Below are 27019 nucleotides of genomic sequence, written 5' to 3' on the forward strand. Positions count from 1 at the left end.
GATTTTCCTGATATCCTTCATAGTCACCGTCTTCTTTCCACTATATATATTACCAATAATGTTCCCTTTACTTTACCATATATTTTCTAATCTTCTAATTTTCCTTAATTAAAGTCGTTATTAACTTTTGCCTTTCAGATGGATTTATATTATATATTTTTTTTTTTTTTAGTATAAATTTCTAAAAATAACAAAAATAAAATTTATTTATGATGTTATACTATAGATATCATTAGTAGACTTACACTTAAATCCATTTGGATGAGTGATCTTTGTGTTAAACATTGAAACTTATGTCTTCAGAGACAAAAAAAACAGCAAAGCGATTTGGGGAGATTATATTTTTTTTTGCTTTTTATCATTCTGACGTGGTGAGATTGACAAATTGGATGGACACGTTTTAAAGATCAAGATTAAAAGGCAAAACAAAATCATTTTCTTGCCTCATAAGCATCGAAATAAAACAAACGAGTGTATGTTTACAAATATACTCAGCGAACTAAAGACGATAACAGAAAGAATTTAATGAGCGTATACTCATGTTGGACGTATAAAACGAAGTGGGGGAGAAGCTTAATTTATAGAATTGGTCATTCTATCATAATAATACACTGATCACTAAAAAATCATACATTTCTGACAACATACGTTAAAAATAATAACCAAATACATTGCTTTTATATTTAAGTGTCAAAAAAATAATTGGCATATATGATGATATTTTAAAATGAATTAATAAGAATCTGATAATCTAAATTTAATTAATGTAGTCACTGATTAAATTAACAATATCAGCTAATACTATACGAAATAAATTTATTATTGACAGTAGTATGTATTGAAATATGCCTAGGTGATAAAGTTTACAATAGACAATTTTCTGCTCCAATTTTAAAGCGAAAAACTTCACAGTTGATTACTCCAATTTTATCAATCCTTCCAGGTATATATTATCAAAAAATAAAACTATATAATACCATTTTTATAAATAGTCGAATAATCAATTATTATATTCAGATCATTCTTATGGAATGGATTCTCATGAAGATAACGCTGGAGAGCTTTTACAACGAATTGTTGACTTAGAAGAATCTGACAAAGAAACTAGCAGTCTTATTGTGTTTTTACTTATGCAATATATGTCAAGACCAGAACATGTAATTTTAATTGGTACTTAACTTAGATACCAAAATAATAAGATATTTTTTGTTAGGCATATCCAGAAGAATCAAAACATGGAATAAGGGTCCAAGGTATTGTGTTGCAACATTTATATTTGTTATTGGGTTATAATTATAATGAAAAAGGATTCCTTCTACCTCCAGATAAATTAAGGTATATACTCCAATATATACTACAATAACATTTTTAAATTAATTATTTTTTACGTTTTATTATGTCACTAGAAATCTACCGGTTTTTAATTCATTTCTGTCAAATTTACCTCAAATGTTAGATCAAAATTTTACAATGGGTCAAGTTATTGCGCCCACTGCATTATTGTTACTTCAATATTGTCCTTCGCCCGAAACACATTCTATTAATACAACATATTCCTTATGGTTTTTAGAACCGATGGCTAGAAAGTCATGGCTCATGTCTGTAATGGTATATCTATATAAGGTAACTCAAAGTATATTATTTCTAAATCTCAGTGTTTTTCCAGTTCCTTATAAAAAATAATTCGTTCTGTTCCTCGTTATTTTTTAAGGAACAAGGAATTTGTGCCATTCCTTGTTCCTTAAAAAAAAAAAAATGTTCCTTTGTCGTTCATTTAAAAAATGAACGAGCTACATTATAGTTACAAATAAAATAAAAATTCTTATTTAATCATTAATGTTTTTTATTTGTATATTATATTTAAATTTTTAATTTTACATTTACGTACAATTATTTATTATAAAAATTTGGATATTAATCAAGTATTACCAAGTCCCAACCCACATCATAAATGATTTTATGGTTCAGTGTTCGCTGTACATGCTATTTTCAAACGCGACGACAACGATTCATATTTGTTTATATATACCTATATATATATTGATATCTGTTCTATGATTTGTAAGCTCATATCTACAATATATATTACCTATATTATAATTTATAATTTATTATTAATAAAGTGACTAATGACAAATTTATAATGACTTTATTGTAATGATAAACGAATAACAATAAAGTCGATAACCGATACTCGATAACGATTAGGTACCAAATTTATAATACACATGCTAAGAAAAAATATATTTAAATTTCAACAAGGTATCTGTGTAAATTGAAACTCAAAAAGAACGAAAAATGTCATTCCTTTTTCCTCGAAAAAAAACCCGTTCATATCCTTGTTATTTTTTTATAAAACAGAATTCGTTCCAAGATTCCTTTCCTTTTAGAACACATTCCTTCCAAACACTGCTAAATCTAAAGATTTATTTTTTTTAAACTCATTTAATCTTCTTTTATTTTAGTACAATTTTGATAAAGAACCAGTTAGTCTTCTTGTAGTGTCATTAATGGAAATTGTTTTGAATACACTAAATGCACAACAACATGTTTGCAATAGAATACCTCCAACAGTTGTAATGTCGGATACCACAAAAACTAAAGGTTTTTATTCAAATGTAATTTAATACAATTGTGTAACTATTTTTATTGCCCCATAGTTGAAAAAAATAGTGAATCTCTTGGTATGGAAGCACAAAAATTCTATGAATCTCAGCCATCTACCTCGAGAAAATATCCAATGAGTATGGAAACACACTGGGAAGAAGATATTTCATTTCCCAAAAAAACTCCACATAAACAAGGATCTACGTATGCATATTTTAGATTTTTATTTGTTCTATTATATTTTGTTTACTAATAACTGTACAAATCGATTAGTGGCTCAACTGAACCAGATGAAACAGAATCAGACTTGGCTATTGCCCCAGAAAAATACAAATCGGACAGTACAACTGGTCATTACAGTTCACATGTACGAATTTACAATACTGTTTACTATCTTTAACTATTTTTAATTTTAGTGCATCTAATACATTTATATATTCCTAAGATTTAGATCCAATATTATAGGAGAGGGAGGAACTAAATGAAAAACAAATTATTCTAAATAAATAACATCATAGGCATTTCTTTCAAGTCTGTAAAGTGAATTAGATACTTATCTATCATACAAACCTACAAATTTTAAAATAATAATAATAAACTTAAAAATAAAATTATAGTGTATTGATATATCAGCTCTATCCACCTCCCTCTTTGTATCCAACTTTGATATAATAATGTGGATAACTTAATACTAATCGATAAACATTAAAAGTGTGATTTCGTTTTAATACTGGAAATTACATAATATTGATGTCACCAGTAACATGCCAAAGATAGGTTAAATAATGTCTAGATAATATATTATTAAAATAAATGTGTAGACTAAAATGTCTAGTAAGATTTTAAATTTGTTATTGTCATGATTCTTGAGCAGTGATCTCTACTAGTATTTTAGAAAGGGCCAATTAATAACTGAAAGTTACTTGCAGGCTAGATTAGAAATAGGACTAGATTAAAAATTACACTTTTAATGGTAATAATTAAAAAATAAAAAAAAATTATAAATTATATATTAATTAATTATAACTTAATAGTTTATAATTATAATGATACAAACAATTCAAAAATATTATTAAATTTATTAGATTTTTTTTTTTTATTTATTAATAATTCAAAATTTTTTCAAAAGGATTATTTTGACCATTATTAGTTCAATGGGTTTTAAAATGAAAATAACGGCATTTTCTGGAGTTATATTGTGGTACGCGGAAGGGATAATAATCTAGTAAAGGGGAACATGTTATTAAGCCATTTATTAATTTAGAAAAGAAGGTAATATCTGGATTTTTTCTACATGTATGTAAAGATTTAAGATTAAGACTATTTAAAATATACTCGTAATTTAAAGTATTGAAATTTTTATCATATGATTTGTTTGTTTTTATAACCAATATAGCGTAAAAATCTCCTTTGTACTCATTCTGTTTTTTCAATTAAATAAGTAGAAATGGGATACCATATTATCAATAGTTTATAGATAGAATAGTATATTTATAATATTTATAATATAATGTATTACAAATAAATGTAGTACACAAACATCGGGCCGAATGAAAAGTCCTATCTTTGATATTTATTGTAGGCTCTAATCTTCTTCTTGAAGTTCCTATCCCTTTCGGATGTTAGAAATCATATTGAAAAGATAAAATGTCTTCTCTTTCCAACGATGAATGAAATAATAAATTTATTGTTGCACTAAACCAATCGCGGAGATTTTTCTACCAAGATAACCTTCATCTACCAATACTTCTCTTATCTTCTTTTTTTCCTGAAGTAAAGTTACAGCAATCCATATATTTAGTTATTCTTCATTAGATGACCCCAGTATTGGGACTTACCTAGATAAATTATCTAGATATATTTTTTGTCATCTTTTATTTTAACTAGATAAATAACGCTAAGTTATCTAGTTACTTATCTAAGATAAAATTTTTACTTATCTAGATAATTGTCTGTATTCTTGTCAAGATTAAAGTTATTTTTATTCTTGTACGGAGACGAATCCAACAAATCAGAGATTATCAAAATCGGTCCAGCCGTTCTTGAATTATAAATTCTGTAACTAACCTCCTTTCTTTTATACATATAGATTTTGTATTCATTCATATTTAATGTATTATTAATGAATAATTATTGCTTGGTATGACATTTTATTTGTATTTTCATATCGGGAAAATATTTTTGGTATTTTTAATCTTAAATTCTTACTTTTCCACGGAAGTTCCAAATATAATATGCATTTGATTTTAATATACACATGTCACTCATACGCTGAATAGTTATTACTTCACTCTTGGAACCCGTAAAGTCGTAACTACTTATAGAATAATTAAAATCATCAAATTAATATTATATGGAAAACAATATTGTTAATTTAAAATAACTTTTTATGTATTCTGTATTCATCCTGATACGTTCATAGCAATTTTCATATTTTTTTTTTTATTTTTTTTTGTGTAACATTTTAATGATTAACTATCATTAAATATTGTACATTGTATATAATTCTTAATAGTACACTCAAGCGCGTACACAAAAGAATATTTTGGGAGGAGTTTTAAGTTGTACATTTTAATAATATAATCTATATACCAATTTTACTATATACAAACATATTTAATCATTTTCCTGAATTTCGGGAGGGGTTTGATCGCCTAAAACTCTCCCTTGTGTACGCGCCTGAGTACACTACACTACTACAATAAACATTAAATACCGAGGTACCTATTGATAATAATGATTATAATTGAGTCTTCATAGATATTATTAAAATATGAAATATTGACCAAAAAATGACATTTTTTGAAAGTATCTTTTTTTTAATTATCTAGATAAAAATTAAATTATCTTTTATCTTTATCTAGATATTTTAATTTTTTTTTATCTATTATCTTTATCTAGATGAACTCGGACATATTATCTTTCATTTTTATCTAGGTAAATTTTTCATTATCTATTCCCAACACTGTATGACCCAGATATTTTAATTTCCGTATTTCTAAGTCCTCAGTCATTACTTTTCCTTTTGTATTCTTTGAAGTACCTACACATAAATTGGATAAACAATTTGTCCATGAGATACTTAAGATTGGATAGTACAACCATATTTAGTATAGCTCAGTGTTTCAGTTAATATCCATGTTTCGGCTACATATAATAATATACGGTAGATGTAACATCTTAAAATTCTAATCTTAGTTCCTGGTAAAAAATCTTGTAATTTAATTATCTTAGATATTTTTACAAATACACTTCTGACCATCTTACTCCTGAATTTAACTTCAATATCATTTTCTTAGTCCTCATTCACCCATATACCGAAAAGCTATAGTATAGCTGCTATATTTTTAAACCTTTTTTTATTTGATATCCTCTAACAAATAAAATAACAGTTCTCTTACATTTGGTTTTTTCGATACCGTAAATTTGGTTTTTTTGTATTAAAAGACAAACCAAAGTTTCTACTTACATCTACTATTTAATTTACAATATTTTGCAAGATTTAAATATTATTTGGGAATTCTACTGTATCATCAGCGTATCTTATATTATTAATACATTTACCATTTACATTTACTCTATGCACAGTATAATATATTAATAAAACTTCAGAACTGATAATAATATAACTATATATATACTGACAGAAAACAAGGATAGATGGCAAGCTTTATATATTTATATATATATATATATATATATATTGATAGATTTAAATATTTAAAATATTACCTACATAAAATTAAATCACACAATAAAACACACATATATTTAATAATATTTTAAAATTAAATTCTAAAACAACGATATTAATATCTACATAGGGCTCATTTGATGAATCAGCTGATGAAGTTTATAGTAGAAAAGGACCACTTCGATCGTTTTGGTCAAATGAAAATAATATTGACGTAAGATAATATATTTTAACAAGTTATTAAAAAAAAAAAAATAAGCAACATTTTTTAAAGAGAAGGTGGATAAATGGGGTGTAAAAGAAGGAATGAAAATGTTAGCGACTTCAGCGATTATTAATGTTGCCAATCAACAAAACTTTTTATCACAGCCAGTTTTAGCGACTACTTCCACTTCATCACCAGAAATAAATACAACGCTAAAGTAATTTCACATAAAAAATGATTTACCTACATTTGAAATATTTATTTTATTTTATGTTATAGGAAATCTGAAGAAATAATGGATGATCATTTTCGACAAAATTTGCATACATTTTACAATCAAAAAGACATGAGCCAAACATCTACATCATCTTCATCAGTAACATCACACCCACCGATAATGTCAAACATAAAAGATAAAATATTATTACAAAAGCCAGTACCAAAATTGTATAATTGTCCCCAATCACCTCTTTCAAAAATGAAAGTACTTACTAACTCAACATTTTCTAATGGTATAATCACACAATTGTATAATTATGTACAGTACATAATAAAATAATAAAAATATGTTTACTTAGAATCTTCCGAAATTCAAACAAATTTGGGATTTAAATTAGAAGTTAATTTAGAAAAAAAACCATTGGAAATTCCTGTGCAAGAACGTCTTTTACCAATTGGAACAACAATAAATCTTGTACAAAAAATTAATAAGACTTTTGGTTTAGGAGACATAGAATCGGCATCACAGTCATCGTCTCTTAATAGAGAAGATAGTTCTGAAAAAGAACAGGTACTGACATACCTATACATTATAAAATTGTTTGGTTAGTTATGCTAAGCAAAATCATGGTTGAGGAATTGAGTTTAGACCGGGCGCACACTGAAAGAGCAAAACTGCTTGATTATTGATTGGATTAATTAACAGTGACTTATTTCAATTAATATTTCTTTAATTTATTAAATTTCTTCACTTCTTATTTCAGTTATCCTAATTTTTATAATTACATTTGATTAAACAACTCAGAAAAATAATAATGTTTATATTTTACATAGACACATGCATTCTTAAAATTTAAAGATTTAGTTTTTAAATATATTTAAAAACTTAATATATTTATACATTTTTTTTTAATATATTTACGTAAAATTAAATTATAAGTTAGTGATTATTATAGTGATTACCAATTAATTATTTCACTTTTTACAGAAAAGTCCCCATAGTCCACGGAAATTAATAAAACAAAGTGCTCTAGATAGTCCGGAAGACAACAAATCAGTAATTTCTTCTGCGCGGCGTTCAATGAATTATAGGAATGATTTCACAAGAAACTACATTCATCATAGGTAATATAAATCTTATTATAACTTAATTTATTTTAGAAAAATATATTAATACCGAGTTTAAATTGATATTCTAATACCATATTGTTTGGAGCGAATATATTGGTTAGTACATTAATGAAAAGTTAAATTCATTTCTATGTAAATTGCATTTACATTTAGGAAATTTTTTTAGTAATATAGGTACGCCTCTACACTTTAAGCATAATGAGGGAGGAAGTATTGATTTAACAGAAATTGTTTGTATGTACTTATTTGCACATGCGCATCTAGGGGAGGGTTTATCCATCTAAATATTTTTATGGCCTTCCCAATTTTAAAATAATTAATATCAGGTTTGAGATAGAGATAAAATCTAATCATCTATATCTACATGAAATAATTATTAAGTTTGACAATAATTCTTAAGAATTATTCTTATTATTTAGTGTATTATAGTTTTCGGTTTACTTACTCTTGTTTGTTACTGCTTCGCCATGTAGCTATATTACGCTGTTCCAATAATTATCGTGTTTAACTCGTGTTTTTTGGTGGAATATGTAGAGAAATTTACACGTGTTTTATATTTAGTGTTCCTGATCGATCGGAGAAAACATTGTTACTTGTAATACAAAAATATATAAAACTACGCTCAATAATTATGTCAGATTGTTAAAAAGCTTAAAATAATTTGCAGAAAGCTTGAATCCAACATAAAACTGTTAACTACACCTATAATTTTGTTGATCTCTACACAGGGGCACACACCCAAAATATCGAGAGGTTATGGAGTTCTACAAATTGGGGAAATAAAAAAGGTCGTAGAATTAATAGAAATTTTCTGGAATCGTATTTGGCAGAATTTATGTGGAGAACATATCTCGGGGAGCAAGAAGCATTTGAAGCTATCTTAAAATTTATTTGAGTTCTGGCCTCCATTGTAATTTAACATATTTTTTTTTTTTTAATTTAAAATTATAATACATTTTTAAAATTTTAATTTTATACATAAATAAATATTATTAAATATTGAAATATTTTTAATATTTATTGTATTGTTTATTTTATTTTTGACGGGACGATAAAAAACAAGAGTAGTGGGGAAATACATTTTATAGGGTATACTGGCGGGGTAAAACAAGTACCAAAAATCAAAACTTGGTTTACAAAATCACACTTTTTCATTTTCTTGCTAAAATTTGAAATGAACCTGCCTATAGTAGTAGGTAATGACAAATGTTGTCTGTATGTAAATTAGTAGATGGTAATGGAGGAAGGTGTAGTCCCTGTGAATTAGTGTATTATTGGTACTTATAATCCCCCCCCCCAAAAAATGTAAAATCTAACTTCTAGAACTTACTTTAGCGCCTATACTTATATGATCAACTTCTCGAGTAATCAAATTAAATTAAAAAAACCATGTATATGATTAAGCATAATATAAGCATAAGATTGAAAATTTATACGATAAATATTCTGACAGAAGGATTTTTGGATAGTTTCTTTAAGCATAAAAAAAAATTTAGAAACTACGAAAACGTCTTAAAAACATTTTCGTTCTAATAGATTATTTTTCGAGAACTAGCATTTGTTTGTTTGTATTTATTGTAATAAAATGGGTAATATTGCAATGTTTATGGAAGACTATACTATGAGTTGTTATTAATAATAGTCAGTTTGTTTAGTCTGGTTTTTTTATGTGTCACATAATAAAATAATTATTAAATATTTAAGTCTTATAAACCGTTTTGTAATAATTTACTGTAAAAAAAATTATCTAGAAATACCCATAACCAAAATTCAGATCCTCCAATTTACGAAGCTTTCTGTTTACATAAAAATGTAAGCAATAGCACAAGTCGCATTGGAATTGATTGTATACAAGAAAGGTATTCATAATATTATAATTTTTACATATAAGAATATTATTTTGTATATAATATTTTTATCATTTTTTAGATGCAGTGATTGTGGAACGCGCAAAGAAGAATATAGTGATGATGAAATTGGATTATGTATTGTCTTATTAGGAACTTTTGTACATCGAGCTCCTTCAGTTGCTGCATGCCTTTTACCCGAAATACTAACAATATTAGCAAAGTATTCATATCATTATAGTATAATACTTGCATTTTTTATACAAATTGTTTATAACAGATTTCATTCCAAACCTACTTTCATATGGCAAAAAGATAGTCAAAATTTTTTGCCATGTGGTTCCACTAGTATAGCAAAAAAATTTTTAAGATGCATTCTTTATCAACTTGCTCCAAATGGAGTGTTTACACAAATATTTCAAATGAAACATAATGGTAATAATTCAATGTCATTCAATGGTACAAAAAAAAAATATATATATATAGAAAATTATACTTATTTATAGAAAACAATGAAAATAATTTCTTTAAGAGTATTATACAAGCTTTAATGGATTTTAATGAAATGAACCCTATTGAACCATTGCAAATGGTTTTAGAAGTAAGCAATATTGTAACTTGTATTTATTTCTGATACCTACCTCAGAATTTTTATAATTATATTCTAATTTAAAATTATTATGTTCGAAAATCATTTTTAACAAATTACTAAAATATATTAATTTATATAGTAAATCAATTTTTTAAAATTGTTTTAATGGTATAATAATATATCTTTAAAATTACTATGATAAATGTTTATTTTGTATTTACAGGTCTTAAATTCTAAAAAATCACTTTCAACAGATAACTGCTGTATTATGTTGTCAAATATAACATATTATATTGATATATTAACTAATGACACTACTGGAACTACTTCAACTTTGATTTGGACAACAATTCTGAATCAATTTGACACATTATTCAGAAAAATCCAATTAACTATAAATAGTTTTGAAAATGTAAATTTAATATTTAAATTGATGATTATAGTATTAAAAATACCAGGAATTATTTCGACCAAGGTAATATTTCAAAAATAATGAGTTGCATTACTTAATATTTTATCAATTAAGTACATAAAAATTAATTTTATTATCTGAACTGATACTATAGAAGCTTAAATATTTGTTTTTGTTCTTTTAAGAGCATTTTGGATCCATTTTCAAAAATATTAACTTATGCACTCCAACAACATTACATTGATTATTACTTATTGGTTGATCTTTGTTCCTTGACATATAAAACATTTGCAAGAGTAAGAATTTTTATTTAATATTAATATGCAGGCATTGATTTTACAAAAAATTAAAATATTTCGCTCTATTAAAAATAAAAATGTTACTTTATTTTAAAAGTTTTTGAAACATTAAATATAAATTGATGAAAAAATTTTTAAGTTGACTTTTATTTATAAGTGCCACATTATCAAATATTTCTGAATCTATGCCTGCAATAGTTGACTGAATAAATAAATAAAATCTGATTATATTACACCTTTATAAAATATATAGGAAAGAGAGAAAACATTATTAACCAGAGCAGTAACAGTAGAATTGATACAAGCATTAAAATTTAAAACACAAAATCTCAATAACAACCTTTTAGTTTATGTTGCCTTCATACTTCAAGTAAAACACTTTAAATTTAAAAACATACAATATAACATGGTTAATTATTTTATTTTAGGATATTGGTGGTATATTACCAGAATGTTCTGTAATTAGTAATATAGTACCAACATTTCCAGCAATTGTAATTAGTGTTCCAACAGGTGCATCGGAACTTTTACGAAACAATTTACAAGATATTTTAGATTTCTTAACAGACTCCAACACTTTGACTAAAATAAAGGTTTATACATATATATAAATATCATTACTTAAATACATTAGAACTATTGTGTATTTAGAGTCGGTGTACAACACCAGAAGAAGGTATTAATGAAGATACATTTGGTAGTACTGTGAAAGCTGGCATGTCTCAATATTTGTCATTAGAACTATTAAAAAGTAATACTCGAGATGCAAGATCATTACATAAGATATTCCCTTGGTTATATTATGGACCAAATGAAATACAAACTATTGGGTAAAATTGTATATATCTTGTGTAAACACAGTCTAATATGCATAACTATATATATATAGTATAACTATACATTATTAAATAAAGTACTCACATATCAGTGGTTAATCTAGATATTTTTTTCTCATAATATTTCGAAAAAGTATTTCAATATACAATACATATTTACAAATAAAAATTCCGTTTTAATGATTATAACTCGTATGAAGTTTTGTTTGAAATTGAATATAAGATTTTAATTTTTCATAAAAACATGTACTAAATAAATAAATATTACAGATTATTTATATACAATTGCAAGGACTTTTCGGATTGTCTCAGTCATATACGTTTACTATCCTGGATTCTAATTGGATCACTGTCATATACAACAACACAAAACAGACCATGTTTACCGTTATCCCAAGATGTTTCATGCCAAATAGCTGATCATATTAATATAATCATGACAGGATTTGCAGAAGAATCAAAATCTTCAGTTATACATATGTCATCTCTCTTCCACGCATTTGTTCTTTGTCAAGTAATAATAACCAAAATTATATATGAAATAATATAATAGAATGGTAATAATAATTTATTATTAATTAATTAGTTATGGACAATCTACATGGAACTAACAGCTCAACAAATGGTAACAGCTGGTGATCATCATTCATTTACAATGAATATATTACATGACTTTTGGAATAAAGTTACACAGAGTATGTTAAATCTATCATCCAAATCTAAAACGGTTAGTGAATACTTAAAATAAAAATAAATTGTTGAACAATTTTTTGTAATTTGTAAATATTTTTTAGTTGGGGGAAATGGTGAACTTACATTTCTTGAGTTTACTAGAAGCATTGCTTGACTGTCGAGCTGTTACATTATGTAAACTTATACCTATGTGGAAAGAAGTTTTATTTACTGATAAAAATTTTAAGGTATAATTTTTTTAACACAAAATTAATATTCATTTACCTACTTAAATCATATTATTTTATTTATGATTAATTTGAGCTAAAAAAATTGTATTGGTTTTAGTTACCAGGACATATAAAATTACGTTTAGATGCATGTATTGAACTTGAACCAAGAGAACCTCCATCAATTAAGCCTAGATCTGATTTCTCCAAGTCCGAAGTTAATTTAGATATTCTTAAATGGCTTCAAACACTACAATTTAAAACGGCACAAATTGAACTTCAGTCATCTCAAGTAAACCAATTTTATAGTGTTTGAAATCATATGATAATTATCAGTAAACTTTCTATGTATCTTTATGTCTGTATCAATAAATATTTATATAAAAATAATTCAACTTAAATATTTCTGCTATATAAGATATAAATAACCAGAATTTATCGATTTGTGAGAATAAAGAATAAATAAAGAATTTATTTTTCTCCAATTATTGTTACACAGAGAGAAAGTTAAGAATTTCAAAATTAGTTATAAAGTAGTTTAAATGTGTTAATTATACGAGAATTATATAATTTTTAGTTCTTAACTTTTCTATATCCAATGATTGTAGTTTTTTTTAGTTTAATAATTAATAAATTGCATTTTCCAATTGAATTATTCATTAATATTGGAATATTGTTGGTTTTTTTTTTATTTTAAAAATCTATTTTATTCTTAGACAAGTTTATTTATTTTCAAATGACTTTGGTTTAGGTGGAAAAATAAATTTATCTTAATCAAGCATTATATGAAATAAAATAGTTTTATTATAACTAAAAACATATTTGATGAATCGTTTACAATCTTATAAACATTAAAAAAATATTTTTTTTTATAAATGGTACTTATTTATAAAATGTAAAATATATTTCCATGACATAAGTAATGAGTATTTAAAAAGTTTATATTAAAATTATATATGTATTTATAAAAATAAAAATTTTAAATTAAAATTTATACTTATTGATGATTTTTACTCTGCGTCTTTACTATCTTTACTTTTCATATTTTGTACTTCCCTTTTCAGTTGTTCCTGTTTTGCCAATATTTTCTTTTTTTTCAGAGAAAAAGATTTTTTTTTTATTCGAACTGGAAACGTTTTCCTTACCACATCTTTCATGGCTTGAAAAATGTCAACCTTGAATAATAGTAAAAGTAATTTTTATTAGTACACTCAACATTTCAATTCTTAAACTTACAGTTCGAGATAAGTGAACATAACGTATCAATCTTGATTTTAAAAAAAAATTATCACAGTAATATCTATTACCATTAGGATCAGTCAAAGTAACATCACTCAAAGTTATATTCATATCACTATAATTAAAATATGAAATTAAATACTGTCAAACAAAAAATTCTAAAGCAAGTAATCCATACCAATCAACTTCTTTAATAAGTCCATAGAGAGATGTTTCATTTTGTAAATCAATGGTAGTGAATTGATTTTCAACTGATTTTACTAAGCAAACCAAACTTTCCACACTTTTCATTTTCATTCTACGAGTCATTTTTTCCATTTTCTCAAGTTTAATTGCTGATGAAATTTAAAATTGAATAATATTCAAATATACTGAAGTATTAGTCAACAATTAATGAATAAAAACAAAATAACACAAGTATGTAGTTGTATTAAAATAAAAAAATTAAAAAAAAACAATAAATACTTATGCATTAACAAATCAATAAACTATTAGTTCAATCCCATGGAAGTATGTAGTGAAGCAAAACTATTTTCTAAATTTGTTATATTTATTACTCCTTTATATTACAATTATAACCAATTACAAATTCACAAACAATTTTAAATTATAATCGTACAAAACTGTTGAGTCGTTGAATGTTGTGTATTTGTTAATATTTGATATCATAATATTATTATCACGATGTTCTATGATCTCGAATCTTCATGATTTTAGGAGAGAGGGGTCTGTCTATACCATACAGTAATACTCTATGGTCTATACGCAGTTGATTAGACCAACACCGTCGTTATCATTTTGTTGTTATCAAAAATATTATATAAATCATATAAATCATTATATGTAATCACCGAGCTTATAGTGTGTTCAATATGTCTATCAGCTGAAACCACCTGACTTCAGAGAATCAAGAGACGTATCAATGTTATATATTGACAACTACCACAACCACTGAACCGAATCCCATTGGGTTACCGAGTCGTGCTATTGAGTGTTTTGTTGTGATTTCTTAGAAAATGATAAATACAATAGACTGTCACAGTATATTCTATAGTATATTGTATACAAGTATATTATATAGTAAAGACTAAAGATATATACAAATTACAGTATATTGTCAACTGTTTTTGTTTCCGTTAGTCTAATTAATTGATCGTTTGCAATTCTAAGTGAAAACATTAACAAATCAGTATATTATATTCAATAAAACGGTCATGCGATATGCATCTATCATGTTTTGTGCATTAAATTGAAAATTAATTTTTCTTAACTGCGTGAAAAGTGTATTAGTCGTCAATCATGGATTCGTCCATTTCTATCAAAGTACACACAGCCGTTCAAGCGACTCCATATGAAATACCTGTGACTATAAATACAACTGTAGAAGATGTAGTTATCGAGACATCAAAGCTATTAAACATTGGTCCAGTCGCCAGACATTTATTCGGACTGAGAGTATTAAGCATTACAGATGATAATCTATGGTTAAGTCCTTCTCTGTTTATATTATATGCTAAAAATGAACATCATGTTTATGAATATAAATTAAGATATAAAATGCCTGATGTAAAACGACTGAAATCAACTGATCGATATGCTTATAATTTCTATTTTTATCAAGTTAAATCTGATTTACTAAAAAGTAAAGTTACTGGATTGTGTTATGACACATATAAACGAGAACTTATTGGCCTGGGCGTAGTTGATATGTATAGAGCTATTTTAGAAGAAAATAAATCTAGAGAAACTGTTGAACAAAACTACAAACAATTTATGCCTAAAGAAGTAGTAAAGCAACATATGTTTTTTTTGAAAAAACCTGTCCAAGATACATTAAAAAAAATCATAAGTAACAATACAGTTGATACTCACTATGTATCTGTTATTAAAGAAAGTTATTTGGAACAGTTTAATTCTATAGCTCCAGATTATTTAGAAGAGGAATATAAGGCTTTATATAATGAAAATGGTACTTCTGTGAATGTTACATTTAGAGTAAACCCATTCCATTCTAAAATGCCTGGTGTACGAATGTGTACTGAAAATAGAAAAGAAGTATACTATTTTTGTTAATGTTTCTATTCAATTATTAATCAAAATATTTTTTAGTGGCTTCACTTGGCTGCTATTGAAGACTTGTGTTTTCTATCCACTACTGATGATGGTACTGTTGAAATATCTAGAAAAACTGGTATACCTATTCATTTGAAATTTCTAAACACAAGTACTATGATTTCATTCATAACATTATTGAATGGCTATTATCGTTTAATGGTAAATTGGAATTTTGACTTGTGTGCATCCACCAATACTCCTACATTAAGTAAACTGAAATCTATTCGTTCTCATGGACCCATCAGGTATTTTAAATAATTAAACTAAGTATGATTTCTAAACATAATTATTCATACAAATCCAAATCTTTAAATAATTATATGATTTAACAGCATTATGAAATCTACATCAATTTTGAAAAAAAAAATGTCAAAGAAACATGGAAGTTTTATACTACGACAAAGTATGAAAAATTATGATAACTATGTAATTGATGTTTGTGTAAACCAGAGGTAACATTTTTTATTCTACAAAAATAATATGTGTAATATAGAAATTAATATATTAATAAAAAAAAATATCTAGTATGAAACCTATGACGTATGTAATAGAAAGTAAGGGTGGACTTTACAAACTTGCTGGAGATAACAGTATAGAATATCCTTCAATTTGGAGACTTATTACTAACAATAAAATGTCATTAAACTTTATTGAATGTATTTTCCCATCAGATATTGGTATGTGATTGTTAATAAAATCTAAATAACTTAGTAATCTATATTTTTTATTAAGCTAGAAAATTATTTTATTTTATTTGTTTAGCTATGAATGAGTTGTTATTATGTCAAAACACTAGTATTAAACATATTAGTAATGATGATGAAGAAGATAAAGTTATTGGTCCCTATTTAATTAATAGTGATTCTATCAAATTATTGAAAAGTTAGTATTTATATATTTTATTTATATGAAATAAAATATTTATAGATAAATCACTATTTAATCTATTAGCTATATGTTCACCTAAAAAAAAAGTTCAATCACTCATGAAAGTTCGAGTAGCTACCTGGAGTAAATCTAAAAGAAATGAATCCACTGTAGTTGTAAAATTATTCCAAGATGATGTTAACATAAGCTTACACTTAATGGTACGTATTTTCTTTCAACGAATAAACAAATTTTTTATGGTTTTACTTTTGGTAGGATATGTTAAGTTTATCAAAAAGATGGAGTTCAGTTTCTTCAAGTGCTATTGTTCGACTATTTGGTCTTTGTGTTGATACACCAACTGCTTTGGTCAGTGAATACTTTGCATTAGGACCTCTTGATACTTTTTTGCGTAATAATAAAGATAAAGTGTCATTTAGTAATTTAGTTGAAGCTGCAACACATATTGCAACAGCTTTATGGGATATGGTAATTTTATTTATAAGTATTTATAAAATATAATTTCAGTTCAATTTTAAGAGGTTGTACTGTATTGTTATAATAAATACAATATATATATTATACCTTTGTGCGTGTGTATAATTTTAGGAAATGGCAAGCTTAGTTCATGGAAAAATTCGATGTCACAAATTTGTTGTTGCTGAACATACAAGAAATTCATTTGTTGTTAAACTTACTGATCCTGGTATTCATAAATGTTATACTAGCCATGAGTAAGTCCCATTATTTAGTTTTACAAACGTTTACATATTTTATATAAATTTGCTTTTATTGAATGAAAATTATACTTCACAATTTATCAAATTTTTTATAGAAATCTTGTTTATCTTGTAAAATAATGTGGATTATTCTTTAGTTTATATTGGATTCCAATTGAATTTTACAACAATATTGAACTTGCTCGCAAATCTCCCCAAGCTGATATTTGGGCTTTTAGCTCAACGTTGTGGGAATTATTTAATTATGGCATTGTATTACCCGAAGTTCAAAATGTTGAAATGTTTAAAAAAGTAAGTATTTAAAGACATTTTTTGTGAGTGAAGGACTAGCACGTGATTACTTTATCTTATATTAATAAAATATTATTTTTCAGAAATTTGAAAAAAATATAAAAATGCCAAAACCAGATTGTTGTACAGATGACATCTATCAGATTATGACTGATTGTTGGGATTGTGATCCTTTCATAAGAAAAAAACCACAAGCAACATTAAGAGATTTAAGACAAATTTGGCTGCAAAGTAGTTGTATTATATGTATGTACTAAAATCACCTTTTTATATTCTTGTTTACATTTTTATTTTAGTTTATGCTAGTCCACAACATGAATATACACCATTAAAAAAAGAAGAAATTTACAGTGATGATGTTACATGCTCTGATGCAACAATATACTGTACTTCTGATTACACAAGTAAGATTCTGTATCAATATAATATAATCTATATTAAAAAAAATACTGAAAATTATAATTTGTACTTTTTGCATATGAATAAAACACATATATAAGAAAATTATAAAATTGTCTGCTTAAATTTTTTTTTACTTTTAAATAGTATTTATAAATTGAAGATTTAACTTTAATGAATATTTGTTTATATATTAACTTTTTTTAAAGTTGAAACATTTTTGGACACTGTATCGAGTTCATTTTCTGGAAGCGAAACCAAATCAGATTTTATCGATTTCAATTCTAATCCTGTATGTACTTATATTTTGGAAAAAAATTATTTTAAAAATATAATATAATATTTTGATTGAATTTTAGGATGATGGAAGAAGTTATCAAAATGAAAATCCTTTGCTTGCAACAAACACAAGTTTCAATCAATTCATGGAGCAGGTAAATGAGTAATTTTGTCTATAATTTTACAAAATAAAAATATATAATATATGTTTGCATAAAATACTTAAATAATTTCATATATTGTTCATTTATGGTTATAATTCATTATTTATTACATGAAACTAATAAGATTTTCTTAAGATCTCTGACACTTCTGAAATTATCCATAAATATGAAATCTAAAACTTCTATTGGTCATCTAAGTTTTTATATATTATGTATAGCTTACATCAAAAGAAGAAATAAAAAGCAATATGCTAAGTGCTATGAATTGTCAAAAAAAAACTTACCAATTCAATAATGCTACATTGAGTTTACGGCAAGTTATAGGACAGGTAAATATTTTAAATTTGTTATTAATATTTAAATAATGCTAATTATCCTGAAGTTAATTTTTTTTTTTAGGGATTCTATGGTGTTGTTTTAGAAGGTTTGTTAGAATATAATGACTATAGAAAGAAAAAAGTAGCTGTCAAGCATATGAAAAGATCATTCCAAACTGAAGATTTCCAAAGAGAAATTGCAATCATAGAGGTAAGCTAAAATACAAGTTACAAAGTAAATTAAAAAAAAAAAATTAGTGTTAATTAAATTTTAGGGATTAAATCATCCAAATATAGTAAAAATTGAAGGTGTTTTAGAAGAACCTAATTTAATGCTTGTTATGGAATACGTTGAATTTGGTTCATTAAGTAGTTACTTACGATTACATGAAGATGAACTAATGGAAAAAACTAATATATTATTAAAATACTCTCTAGATGTTGCTCAGGTAATTTTATTCTTATAATTTATCATTGATTTTTAAAATATATTTTTCTAACTCAAAGTGATAATACTAATGAATATAATTAGTTTGTAACAAGTTATGATAATTAAATTTGAAAAAATATTGATGAATATCATATATGTAAAGGTGTTACTAATAAGTATTATCTGTATTATGACAATTATATTTTAGGGAATGGAATATTTAGGAAGTTTAAACATAATACATCGTGATTTAGCTACTAGAAACATTTTGGTAGCAAACCCTACAAATGTAAAAATTTCAGATTTTGGTCTCGCTCAGTTTTTACCTGATGAAAAATACTATTATTTACAAACTATGAGAGATTTACCATTAAAATGGTAAGTTTAAACTAAATTGAAAATATTATTATTCTTAAAATTGTTGTTCAACTTAAATTTTATAATTCTAGGCATGCTCCGGAGGCTATTTTGTATGGAAAATTTTCTCCTAAAACTGATATTTGGGCATATGGTGTATTACTTTTTGAAATTTTTTCTTTGGGTAAAGAACCTAATGTAGTCTCCAAATTAGAAGAAAGATTAGATGTTGAAAACTTAATAAGGGTTTTGGAAGAAGGTCATCGATTACAATGCCCATCATGTCCTCCATGCACTATAGACATTTACAACAAACTTATGAGACCTTGTTGGTCATATATTGCCGGCGATCGTCCAAATTTCACACATTTAATTAATATCATTCAATCACTCATGAATGTGCAAACTGATGAAAACTCTATACAGGGCTAATCGAAAAGTAATAAAACTTATGCTCCAAATTAACTATAGCAAACATATTTTAATATTATTCAATTACTTAGGACAATCAACTTCTACAAATGGTCCAAATATTTATGACATGTAAATAATCAATTGAAGTGTTATGGACTGCTTATTTATTTTAATATATTAAACGCCAATAACGAAGCATAGTCTACATTTAATGTAGGTAACGTTCAGTTGATGACGACTCATGGCCATCATTACATATACATCTAAATTTGTCATCTTAAATAGTTAGCTGATGGCAAACGACTATGCATCGTTATCTGCAATGTTTAACATGTAAAATAAGTACTGAAAAAAAAATGATAAATATTTGTAAACTATAATTATATTACATTTGTAAGAACTTAAGATTAAAATAATGAAACAATGGCATTTAAAAAATCCACTAGTGGTCTAGTCAAATGTTAAAATGTTATTGATGAAGGTAATATTTCAATCACAATCAACAGCAGATACCAAATATTGTAAATAAAATTAATACTTTTTAAAAGTAATTGATTATTTTATAAGAATTATTTATTTATTTAATTATTTTGTGTTCGCTAGTTATTCAATTTAAGTAGTGTTTCATTCTAAATTGTTACTTATTAACTATTATTTATTACTTATTAATTCTTGGCAATAAGACTGTATTCATTTTATCAAATATAGTATAATAAAGTTATTAAATAAAATCTATAATTGGTGAGTTTTGCTCCTCAAACTTGACTAAAAAACCAACTAATTATGTACTTAAAAATATTTGTTATACTATTATATATAAAATAATAATACTCAGCACACAAAAATTAGTTAAACGCAGTTGACTCTTGATTAATTCAATAACCCCCTTCCCTACCATGTTGAACTATAGCAATAAGAAATTATTTTGACTATGTGACACTCTTAATGTGTACTGAGTATAGATCAGTGGTTTTCAACCTTTTTAACAATGCAGCACACTTCATCTCCAACAAAATATTTGTGGCATTAATCCATATTATAGATACTCGTATATATATGTATCTATGATTAGTTCGATTGGTTTTCATTGAATATTGATAATAAGCTGGTAAATACATACTTATAAAACACTTTATAGATTTATCGTGGCATACCGATTGGGAACCACTAGTATAGACTATTACTTATTGATAAACAATAATGTAACACATTTTTTTAAAAAATATATTGTATTGAACTTTAATTACTATACAGTTTATTTAGCAATAGTTGAACTACACTTTCCACAATAGAATCTGTTGGACATCTCGGCCATGAAAACTCCAGCCCCACAGTTTTCGGATGTACATTCTTTCCTTAATCTATGTACTTTACCACTTTCATCAACCTATAAATAATTATTTATTTTATAAATAAATAATTTAAAAGTTTAATATACAAAACAATTTATTAATCTCACTTTGTAAAATTTAAGGATTCCTAATTTGACCTTCTTCTTCTTATGTTTAATCTTCTTGGGTGTGGAATAGTTCTTCTTCTTTCGTTTTTTAGCACCACCTCTTAAACGGAGTACTAAATGAAGCGTAGACTCTTTCTGGATATTGTAATCAGACAAAGTGCGACCATCTTCCAATTGCTTGCCAGCAAAAATAAGACGTTGTTGATCCGGGGGAATTCCTGAATCATTTATACTTGAATAAACATTTAGAATAAATTAATGTTAAAGTTATAACAGTTAAAACCCATAAAAATATTTATTATTCATTATAACAGTTGAGAAATTTCTGTAATTTAATTTCAAAAAAATGTATCAAGGACTCTAAATTACTTCTAAAAGTTAATTAATTATTGTAGAATTTGATACACTAACATTATTCCTTCATCTAACTAAATTTAATGATTGACAAGGTAGAGCTAAGTTAATATTATACAGTACAAAGAGCAAGAAAAATAAATATATATTAATAAATAAAATAATTTTTATAAAAAAGACCTAACAAATATTAATGATGTAATAAACTTATAATATGTATATGAATATAGACAAATATATATATATAAGCGTTTACAAAGTAAATAGAGGTGGGCATTAATATCATTATTCTATAACTAATAAAACTAGATCAATATCATCACATATAATTTCATATGTTGAGAAATAATATGTCATCAGTTTCTATGAGCCATAAAATTAAAATAAATTAATTTTGTAATTATTAGAAATAAAATAATTTTGTATACGTTTTTAATTTTATTATTTTTACACTAGCATTCGTAGCAGTACATGGATTATTTTTAACATATATTAATACTAATTTAAGATACTTATGAAGTGTGCTACCTATCGTGTCGCTAAATTATTATTTTAAAGTAAGCATAAATATAATAGGAGACGATTGAAGAATGGTGATATAATTCCAAATGTAGATAATGATGTATCAATGGTCATTCAACATAAAAAATGATAGTAGTCATTAATACGCAACACGACTTATAAGAAGTTTTCTGGGATGATGTAAAAATAATGTATAACGAGGTATAACAATATTATAAAATACTTAACAACAATGATCACCACTCACATGCAATACATTAAATAATTTTCAATTGGATAAATTTTAATGTATAAAATACGGTTAAGTTTTAGGTAGATAGCATAGTACATGGGTACCTAATTTAATAATAATTTAAGAATTACTGAACTAATAATTATTTTTTATTTTAGTAGATATTTGTAAGATTATAAGATAATTAATTTCATAACTGAATAACTCCTAATCCATTATTGAAATAACTTTAATAGTTTGAATACTTTGATAAAATAATTGGAACGATTCTAATTTAGTAACTTATCAATTTATTTTTTTCCAAAATGTGTGTTTTATAAGTATATAAAAAAAAAAACCCCGGACAAACTTCGTATTGAAGTTATTGATGAAAAACTTAAAGTGATGTCCTTTGTGATATTTTCCCCTTCCAAATTTTGATTCATCAATTTCAACAATTGACCCCGGTCTACCTACATACAAAGTATTTATGAAGAATAATTCATTAAAAATTGTCTAATAGTGTGAAAATTAAATAAAATTTTTTTGCAAAAGATGCAAGTGGTATCGGCAATGGCCAATGAAACTATTATACAAGTGTTTCAGCACTCGTTGCTATGCTCCTCAGAGCCGTTGCTTCGCTCCGCAAATCGAAAATATCCCTTGACTTGCTATGCAAAACCACCTAAAGTAGGTAACAGGAACAATAAAAATGTAAATATGTGAAAATTAAAATAAAATATTCAATTCTAATTATTTTTTTAAACAAGAAATACGCGTTATGAAAAAAAAGGAGTTTTTAAGTTTTTCTTCAATAACTTCAAAACGAAGTTTGTCCGGGCTACTTTTTTTTAGCATACTTATGAAACACCCTAGAACACACATTTTGGAGAAAAAAAATTAAAAAAATCGTTAGGTTGCTAAATTAGAATTATGCCGAATAATTAAATTAGGTACTTGGATTATTTTACATAATTTAGTATTATACCTAATATTAAATTATTTATTTTAATATGGTAATATAGGTATCATATTCGTTTTATAATTAATAAGAATGAATATCATAATATAAAAAAACTATCTAACTTTCAATTTACCTTCTTTATCTTGAATTTTAGCTTTCACATTTTCAATAGAATCTGATGATTCAACTTCAAGAGTAATTGTCTTACCCGTAAGGGTTTTAACAAAGATTTGCATTTTGACCTTAAATAATTACAACAAATAATAATAAATAAGTATTTACTACTTCTAATGAAAAATGAATTATAATAAAACAACCAATTGTAAAAACAATTTAGATATTTTGAATTATATTATTAAAAAATATAATTATTATTTAAAAAATACAACAAAAATAAGAATTTAATATTTTTTTATTAATAAAATTGGATAAAAAAATTAGAGTTACGATGCAGATGCATTTATATATATATATATTAATTTATTATTAAATAAAAATGATTTCTTTTTAATAAAAATATTCAAAACTACAAGAATTATTAACCTAAAAACTCTACATAAAATAATTACTCGAATATTAACTAATAATAAAATATTCAAGATAACACGAGGAAAATACTTACGAACTAACTACACACAATTCGAATTTCATTTAAATCCTAGAGCAAATTAGCAACCGAGGCCATAAATAATCCTAATATTGAATTGAAATATATGACATAACCTTAATATTTGATAAACATAACAAACAAGCTGCTAATTTTAAAAACTTAAAATATCTCTTTAATACTTTCCTTGTTATTTTATCATTTTCGATTTATTTTCCCGCCAATATTTATACATTAATTTATGTAGATAACAACACAAAACTATTTTTTGCAAAACTACGCTTTAAACAGTTTAGTACTATTGTAGATTAAAAAGTAAATTCATTAGATTTTATTAGTTTAAGATTATCTTTGTTTATTGTTTGTTCCACTTCTAAATACAATGAGTTTGTGGGCAGATAAGTATAGGCCCAATAATTTACATAAAGTTGACTATCACAAAGATCAAGCTCAACATCTAGTAAATCTTGTAAGTAAATTGGATTGTTGTAATAAACTCCACTTATTATTTTAAAATACTATATAGGTAAATCAAGGTGATTTTCCACATTTACTGTTTTATGGACCAAATGGAGCTGGGAAAAAAACTCGAATTTTAGCATTGTTACGACAACTATATGGTCCTGGTGTTGAAAAATTACGTACAGAACATATGAATTTCATGGTATAATATAAAATAATTATTCATTTAGCAATTTAAATTATTTCTATATAGTTTTTTATATTATTTTTAGACTCCTTCAAATAAAAAGTTTGAAATAATGACTGTAGCCAGCAATTATCATATAGAAGTTAATGCTAGTGATGCTGGAATGTATGACCGTATTGTAGTTATGGAACTTATTAAAAATGTCGCACAAACTCATCAATTAGATTCTACTAAACAGCGACACTTCAAAGGTGATAATTTTTGTATTTTTTTTTTTTTATCTATTAATTTGTATTTACTTAATTATATCTTTAAATACTTGTATTTTAGTGATTTTATTGACTGAAGTAGACCAACTTACCAAAGAAGCTCAACAAGCATTGCGACGTACTATGGAAAAATATATGACCACATGTCGTATAATTTTGTGTGCTAATTCCATTGCTCAAGTAATTCCTGCCATAAGGAGCAGATGTTTAGCTGTACGTGTACCAGCTCCAACTCAAGAAGATATTAGTTCAATTTTAAAAGTAATCAATTTTTTACTGAAGTAGGTACTACAATATTTAATTTTTTGAAAGAAATTCATAAAAAAAAGTTTGTTTCATTACAATGACTCAATTATTATATTATATTATAAGTATATAAAATTTAACGTATAAAAATGCTTTTAAAAAACAAAATTTCAATGATTATAAAATTACTAAGAATATTTTAAATTATGTAATCTCAATTGTAGAAATTACTATCAATGATAAATTTTGAAATTTTTTGTGGAGGGGTTAACATTTTTCTTAAATATAAGTATTTTATAATATTATAAAAGTACATATAAGGTAATAATTATATTATCACCTAAATATTTTTATACAAACATACCAACATATACAAACATATTAACAACATGATATAAATGAATGCTCTTTCTCTATACTTTTGTAGCAAATAATTTATGACTTTTGAGTCTTTTTCTTCTGGGGAGGTCAAGACCAGGGGGAGCTTCACCATACATACACATACACAAATATGCCACTAATTACTATAGTCGTTTTATTTTATGCTTAGACCATTTGCAAAAAAGAAGGATTAAATTTACCTGATGAGTTGGCTTTAACTGTATCACAAAACTGTGAACGCAACTTAAGACGAGGAATACTAATGTTAGAAGCTAGTAAAGTCAAACAGTTAGTACTCAATTAAACCCCAAATCTAATAATTTAATTTTTACTAACCATTTATTTTATATATAGGTATCCATTTGATGTACTACAAAGTGTTGTTGTTCCAGATTGGCAACTTTTTATTAATGATACAGCCAAACAGATATTAAGTCAGCAAACTCCTGGAAAATTGCTTGAAGTTCGATCTATGCTTTATGAATTAATTATTCATGGCATTCCAAATAATGTTATTTTTAAAGTAATTATTGATATATTGATCTAAACCTAATTAATTATTTTATTTATTTATTTTATTATTATTTTTGCAATTTTTAGTTTTTACTGAAAGAATTGGTGAAAAACTGTGACATGTCATTAAAACATGATATAGTTGAAATGGCTTCGTTTTATGAACATAATTTGTTAAAAGGTAATAAAGCAGTGTTCCATTTGGAGGCTTTTGTAGCAAAATTTATGTTACTTTACTCGAAATTTATGGAAGAATCATTAAATGGTATATTTTAATTTGTACATTTTGAATATTAATCTAAACATGAGCTGACCCACTGAATATATTGAATGAATAATACATTCTACACTGATCTTAATTATTTTAATTTTTTTAACTGATATAACATTTGTACTATTATTTTATTAATATTCATTATTTACATTTGTATTACACATTTAATTTAAAGAAAAAATTTCAATAAATAAATAATAGAACAATAACTTAT

General features: G+C 25.3%; 5 protein-coding genes across 9 annotated transcripts in view; 3 read left to right on the forward strand and 2 right to left on the reverse strand.

The window, feature by feature from the left end:
* The window catches only part of LOC112688299 (protein unc-79 homolog), a 31252-nt gene extending 18118 nt beyond the window's left edge, over window positions 1-13134 (forward strand). For 2 of the 4 annotated variants that reach the window (XM_025561429.1, XM_025561432.1), the window contains 25 exons: window positions 854-943; window positions 1018-1157; window positions 1214-1335; window positions 1407-1623; window positions 2466-2604; window positions 2661-2811; window positions 2881-2974; window positions 6432-6515; window positions 6578-6723; window positions 6786-7018; window positions 7085-7296; window positions 7714-7850; window positions 9608-9715; window positions 9786-9926; window positions 9984-10138; window positions 10210-10304; window positions 10519-10770; window positions 10893-11003; window positions 11260-11376; window positions 11435-11599; window positions 11658-11836; window positions 12113-12356; window positions 12429-12569; window positions 12637-12762; window positions 12863-13134. In XM_025561429.1, coding sequence (XP_025417214.1) covers window positions 854-943; window positions 1018-1157; window positions 1214-1335; window positions 1407-1623; window positions 2466-2604; window positions 2661-2811; window positions 2881-2974; window positions 6432-6515; window positions 6578-6723; window positions 6786-7018; window positions 7085-7296; window positions 7714-7850; window positions 9608-9715; window positions 9786-9926; window positions 9984-10138; window positions 10210-10304; window positions 10519-10770; window positions 10893-11003; window positions 11260-11376; window positions 11435-11599; window positions 11658-11836; window positions 12113-12356; window positions 12429-12569; window positions 12637-12762; window positions 12863-13060 — 3797 coding nt within the window. In that variant the 3' untranslated portion in view covers window positions 13061-13134. Of the gene's footprint in view, window positions 1-853; window positions 944-1017; window positions 1158-1213; window positions 1336-1406; window positions 1624-2465; window positions 2605-2660; window positions 2812-2880; window positions 2975-6431; window positions 6516-6577; window positions 6724-6785; window positions 7019-7084; window positions 7297-7713; window positions 7851-9607; window positions 9716-9785; window positions 9927-9983; window positions 10139-10209; window positions 10305-10518; window positions 10771-10892; window positions 11004-11259; window positions 11377-11434; window positions 11600-11657; window positions 11837-12112; window positions 12357-12428; window positions 12570-12636; window positions 12763-12862 lie in introns of those variants that run through there. The other 2 variants (XM_025561431.1, XM_025561433.1) reach the window with 2 other exon arrangements.
* Window positions 13135-13689: 555 nt separating this feature from the next.
* Window positions 13690-14711, reverse strand: LOC112688302 (U6 snRNA-associated Sm-like protein LSm2). Of its 2 annotated transcripts, XM_025561436.1 has the most exons (4): window positions 14449-14711; window positions 14162-14318; window positions 13981-14098; window positions 13690-13919 (listed from the first exon to the last, which is right to left on the reverse strand). In XM_025561436.1, the coding sequence occupies exons 2-4, from the start codon at window positions 14299-14301 to the stop codon at window positions 13755-13757; spliced, it is 423 nt and encodes a 140-aa protein (XP_025417221.1). In that variant the 5' UTR covers window positions 14302-14318; window positions 14449-14711; the 3' UTR covers window positions 13690-13754. The 2 variants fall into 2 exon arrangements, with proteins under 2 accessions (XP_025417221.1, XP_025417222.1); XM_025561437.1 differs by lacking the exon at window positions 14449-14711 and having other exon boundaries at window positions 14162-14365.
* A 112-nt stretch (window positions 14712-14823) lies between these two features.
* Window positions 14824-21049, forward strand: LOC112688300 (tyrosine-protein kinase hopscotch). The gene is made up of 19 exons (XM_025561434.1): window positions 14824-16038; window positions 16093-16343; window positions 16431-16550; window positions 16624-16775; window positions 16861-16980; window positions 17050-17186; window positions 17242-17454; window positions 17575-17699; window positions 17843-17996; window positions 18080-18227; window positions 18293-18400; window positions 18605-18687; window positions 18755-18829; window positions 19057-19167; window positions 19238-19366; window positions 19431-19604; window positions 19794-19963; window positions 20035-20381; window positions 20446-21049. Exons 1-18 carry the CDS (start codon window positions 15283-15285, stop codon window positions 20372-20374), a joined length of 3366 nt encoding a protein of 1121 aa, XP_025417219.1. The 5' UTR covers window positions 14824-15282; the 3' UTR covers window positions 20375-20381; window positions 20446-21049.
* A 539-nt stretch (window positions 21050-21588) lies between these two features.
* Window positions 21589-24600, reverse strand: LOC112688301 (ubiquitin-like). The gene is made up of 4 exons (XM_025561435.1): window positions 24489-24600; window positions 24000-24108; window positions 21816-22033; window positions 21589-21743 (listed from the first exon to the last, which is right to left on the reverse strand). The coding sequence occupies exons 2-4, from the start codon at window positions 24100-24102 to the stop codon at window positions 21612-21614; spliced, it is 453 nt and encodes a 150-aa protein (XP_025417220.1). The 5' UTR covers window positions 24103-24108; window positions 24489-24600; the 3' UTR covers window positions 21589-21611.
* A 121-nt stretch (window positions 24601-24721) lies between these two features.
* On the forward strand, window positions 24722-26878 carry LOC112688337 (replication factor C subunit 3). Its single transcript, XM_025561495.1, has 7 exons — window positions 24722-24942; window positions 25000-25137; window positions 25208-25373; window positions 25453-25652; window positions 26188-26306; window positions 26373-26541; window positions 26619-26878. Exons 1-7 carry the CDS (start codon window positions 24856-24858, stop codon window positions 26805-26807), a joined length of 1068 nt encoding a protein of 355 aa, XP_025417280.1. The 5' UTR covers window positions 24722-24855; the 3' UTR covers window positions 26808-26878.
* Window positions 26879-27019: the final 141 nt, after the last annotated feature.

This window comes from Sipha flava, unplaced genomic scaffold, assembly GCF_003268045.1.
Source record: "Sipha flava isolate LNK unplaced genomic scaffold, YSA_version1 38_pilon_pilon, whole genome shotgun sequence".
NCBI lineage: Eukaryota > Metazoa > Arthropoda > Insecta > Hemiptera > Aphididae > Sipha > Sipha flava.